The sequence below is a fragment of the Nanorana parkeri genome, unplaced genomic scaffold, assembly GCF_000935625.1.
Source record: "Nanorana parkeri isolate BGI_ZX_2015 unplaced genomic scaffold, ASM93562v1 scaffold1024, whole genome shotgun sequence".
Classification (NCBI taxonomy): domain Eukaryota; kingdom Metazoa; phylum Chordata; class Amphibia; order Anura; family Dicroglossidae; genus Nanorana; species Nanorana parkeri.
In genome coordinates, this window is record NW_017307292.1 from 328,562 (window position 1) to 332,490 (window position 3,929).

At 39.9% G+C, this 3,929-nt stretch overlaps 1 protein-coding gene across 2 annotated transcripts in view; it reads right to left on the reverse strand.

Annotated features, from left to right (window-relative positions):
* The window catches only part of TBC1D1 (TBC1 domain family member 1), a 173,585-nt gene that overhangs the window by 6,033 nt on the left and 163,623 nt on the right, over positions 1-3,929 (reverse strand). For both annotated transcript variants that reach the window (XM_018567235.1, XM_018567234.1), the window contains one exon: positions 955-1,124. In XM_018567235.1, the coding sequence (XP_018422737.1) occupies positions 955-1,124 (170 nt within the window). The remainder of the gene's footprint in view (positions 1-954; positions 1,125-3,929) is intronic.

A 3,929-nucleotide genomic window follows, 5' to 3' on the forward strand; every position in this document is an offset into this window, starting at 1 on the left:
GGGGGGGGGGGGGTGGGCAGTGAGAATTCCAGGAGAAACAGATCCAAGCATGGGGCGGCTCTGGGAGGGCAGGAGAAGATGACAGCTGGCGGCAGTGCTTGGGCTGATGACGGCTATTATTTTACAGGGGTCCAAGGGGGGGGGCCTTCTGATATGACCATGAGCTTATAGCAGAAGAGTGAAAGCTACTGATGTAAGGCTTACTGATGTAGCCAGCTGCAAGTGGTTGTGTTACGTCGTAAGCCTTACATCGGTGGCGGCGAAAGGGTTAAAGTGCAACAGAAGCCAATTTTTGTTTTGGATATAGTGGAGAGCAATTAGAACGCCTGCCAGGTCTTTGTTGCTGTCTATGTTCCCATTAGAAAGGGCGAATCTTTCTAATTGTCCTGATAATCGTTATCACTGAAAATGAAAGAAAATCCCAAATTTTGGGTTCTCATCAAAACAGGAATAGATGGGAAATCTTCCAATGGACGTTTTAGTGACCCTGCTGACCAAAAGGGATTACCCTCACTTTGGAGGGATTTTCTTTCACTTCCTGTTGTTTTCAGACAGGAAATGAAAAAAGCCTTCAGTTCTACTTCAAGAAAAAAACGGCAGAAAATGTGCTAACAGTTTTATCTTCTGAATGGACTTCACAATCTCCTATACAAACTGAAACAACCTCAAGATGTATAGACATATGTAATGTGCAACAGTATTATCCATGAATGCCTTGTATTGCACAATACCATAAACTGTCAAAGAGCCCAGCTGAATAAAGAAGTTCTTTCACTCAATTTAGATGAAGGCAATGACATTTGTTATAGGATCATTTTGCATACTTGTGAATAGAGAATTTTCTGCTGCTACATGGCTTGGATGCAATACAAGGACACTCTCTCAAATGCCCCACCACTTTGTCAATAAAACAAACAAAAAACAAACAAAGAAACACGAAACTGGCTACATCACCTGGTTTATAGTCTTCTCCATCTGAACCAACCCCAGATTTGGGAGAGTATTCTTTATGAATTCTACAATAGATTCAAGGTTTTCTTGCTGTAATATTAGGGGCTTGTGACTGCCCAGTAAACTTAGAGCAACCTTAAATATAACTTCTGATCCCTGCAGAAAAATCAGATCTAAAAGAAGAACACAAGGGCATTAAAAAAAGTTTTTTTCATGAGTATAGCCATACCAGAAACACTTTACAAAAAATATGGACAATAATGTGAAACAAAGGAACTAGCCATGTCAGTAGGCCAAAATAATTATCTTTGTTTCTATGAAACTTCTCCAGCCAAAACATTTTAATTTTAAGAACGGTTGGTTATGGCCATTTGTCAGAAAAGTGATGAGAAATCTCTCCAATAGGCCCAGACAAAGCAAAAGCACCTTTCTAGCCGAGCGAGAAAGGGTTACAATTTCTTATTGCTGTTTTTTCCTTCCGATTCTGGTGACAACTCCTTCCCTTATTTTTGTTTGGGTGTTACAAGGACAGGAAGTGAGGGAACATGTCTCCAACAGAGTCAAACACAGTATTAAAAAGAACAAACTGAAATTTTAAAAGCTGAACTCAGGGGTAAAAACAATTTTTGCACATCTGCTAAGTAAAAATTAACTACCCTTAATGATGTGTTTCCACATTGGTGGATGACAGCTCCATTAGGTAAAAACTCAAACTTTCATTCATCCCAACACTGCTGTAAAACACTGAACAGCTGTTGCTGAAACTTACAGATGCGGCTCTAGTACAGGGCATGCAGTGAAGGAAAGTGGGCCACTTGCACTTATCCACCTTGTCTATTTAATAGACATCTTGTATTATTTTCATAAAACGCAAAGTGTTCTGTGATTGGATGAGGTAAGGACTGACGTTCATCCGCTCCTCCTCTATTCACAGAATGCCTTGTATTCTGTGAAAATATGTTTTCTAAATAGAGGAGGTGGAGGGCAATTAACCCACTGTATTCACTGTACTAGATCTGGGACTGTGGTGCAGAGTATACACACCTGAAAGATATGAAATTGGGTGTTCTCCTTTGAAGATGTAAATATCAATATATGATGCAGGCACATAGTACAGGATTGAGGTGATTACGCAAGTCCTTCACATACCTTTTGAAAATTAAAAGGTTGTGATATGTAAAATATTAGAGTTGAAGAAATGAAGAAGTTAATCTACATACTTTGTGGGGTTTGTGCATATACCAAAATTTAGCAAACTAGAATTGCTTTCTGAATGCAGATCTCAAGACTAAAAAGAAATTCACTGTCTGCTTAGGGCCACCTTCCCCAATATCTGTGTATAAACATTAATTTATGAATAAATTATTTTCATGAATTCATTGGATAGCCAGGTATATATTGTTCTTAGTAATGTTTTATTATAAAATTGTAAAAAAAAAATGCCAAGTCATTGTGTTAAAAAAAAAAAAAAATCTCAGTCAAGATTCTTACAGATTTCCTTATAGCATTTCTGAACTGTGTATGACCTCTTTGGGCTCTAGGAGCTAGTCAGCATCATGGCTACACATGAAACTGAACACAGATCTGCTCTTTCACAATCAAAACATTAGTCACAGCTCAACTGTCACTTCTCACACTCCACAATCCAGCTCTGTTTAGACAGAGAAAACACAAGAGCACAAGTGGTTTCAGACTGCTGTCACAGCGGGGACAAGTCCTATAATAGGTACTACCCCTCCTTTCTCTGTAATTTAATGCTTAGCTAGGGAGTGCCCCGGTTCTGGCCAGACAATCAGGTCCGACAAGAGTACCTGTAAATGTGCCCTACGTTGCCGAGTGTAGTTTGATCATTCCGTAGCCTTCAAAAGTTACCAAAATCCATAGAATGAAACAGCTGACAGAAGGATAACTTTAGTTCCTATAAAAGAGGTCCAATAGAGAAGCAGGTGACCATTTTAAAAGAGCACAAATATAAAAGAGTGGATGCATTGGGCCCCATCAACTTGAACATGTCAGCCTCCCTGCACATTCCACTATGACAGGCGGTTGCGCATACCTCTACAGTGCATAAAAAGCGTTGCCAGTCTTCTAATATTGCATTGCGGTTACCTGGCCACTTCATATGCAGAGGTTAGGTTCTTCTGTAAGATTTTGCATGAATTATTATTATAAAGAATTTATATAGCGCCAACAGTTTGCGCAGCGCTTTACAATATAAGGAAGACATTACAATCACAATACAAGACAAGATGGTAAGGAGGGCCCTGCCCCTGGGGGCTTACAATCTCAAAGGGATATATCTACTCAATATTACACATTATTTTATGGAGTACAAAAAAAAACCTTTACATCAGCCCCTGTCTACAAAGCTGTTTAAATACTTATGTCCAGATCACACATTCTAGAACTCTCTAAAAGACTATTAACATAACAGAATGTTTTGAATTATGCATGAAAACCAAAATCAGACAGAGAAACTAATGACAATACCCAAGAACATGGAGATGACGCAACTCCTGGCAGACAAAATTCCTTGTGGACCAGGCTCATAGCAGCAAAATAGTGCCATCTCCCTAGTGTGTTGGGCCTTAAAGACATCTCCCACATTTTGCAAAAATAAATGCACCCACATTTTAAAAAATGTGCATTTACGTTTTTGCATTGGGCCTGGAGAGCATTTAACCGTCATCAGTGGATCATAGGTGCAATGCACAAGCTACTGCAGACCTTTCCCTCAGCCCCAGGTCAGTATGGACCTTCAATTATGGGGCACGACTACAGTCAAAGGACTACAAATGCAGAGATGTCAACACATTTGTACTCCACTGAGATCAGCGAGTCCCTCTGCTGCGATGGCAGATGGAACTTGTAAATGGATGACATAAGTGTGCGGGCAGAGCCACACACAGTCGTTTTAAATTCTAATGAAAACAGAATGCCACATGGGAACACAAGGCCCTGTCATTCAGGTAAGGGTG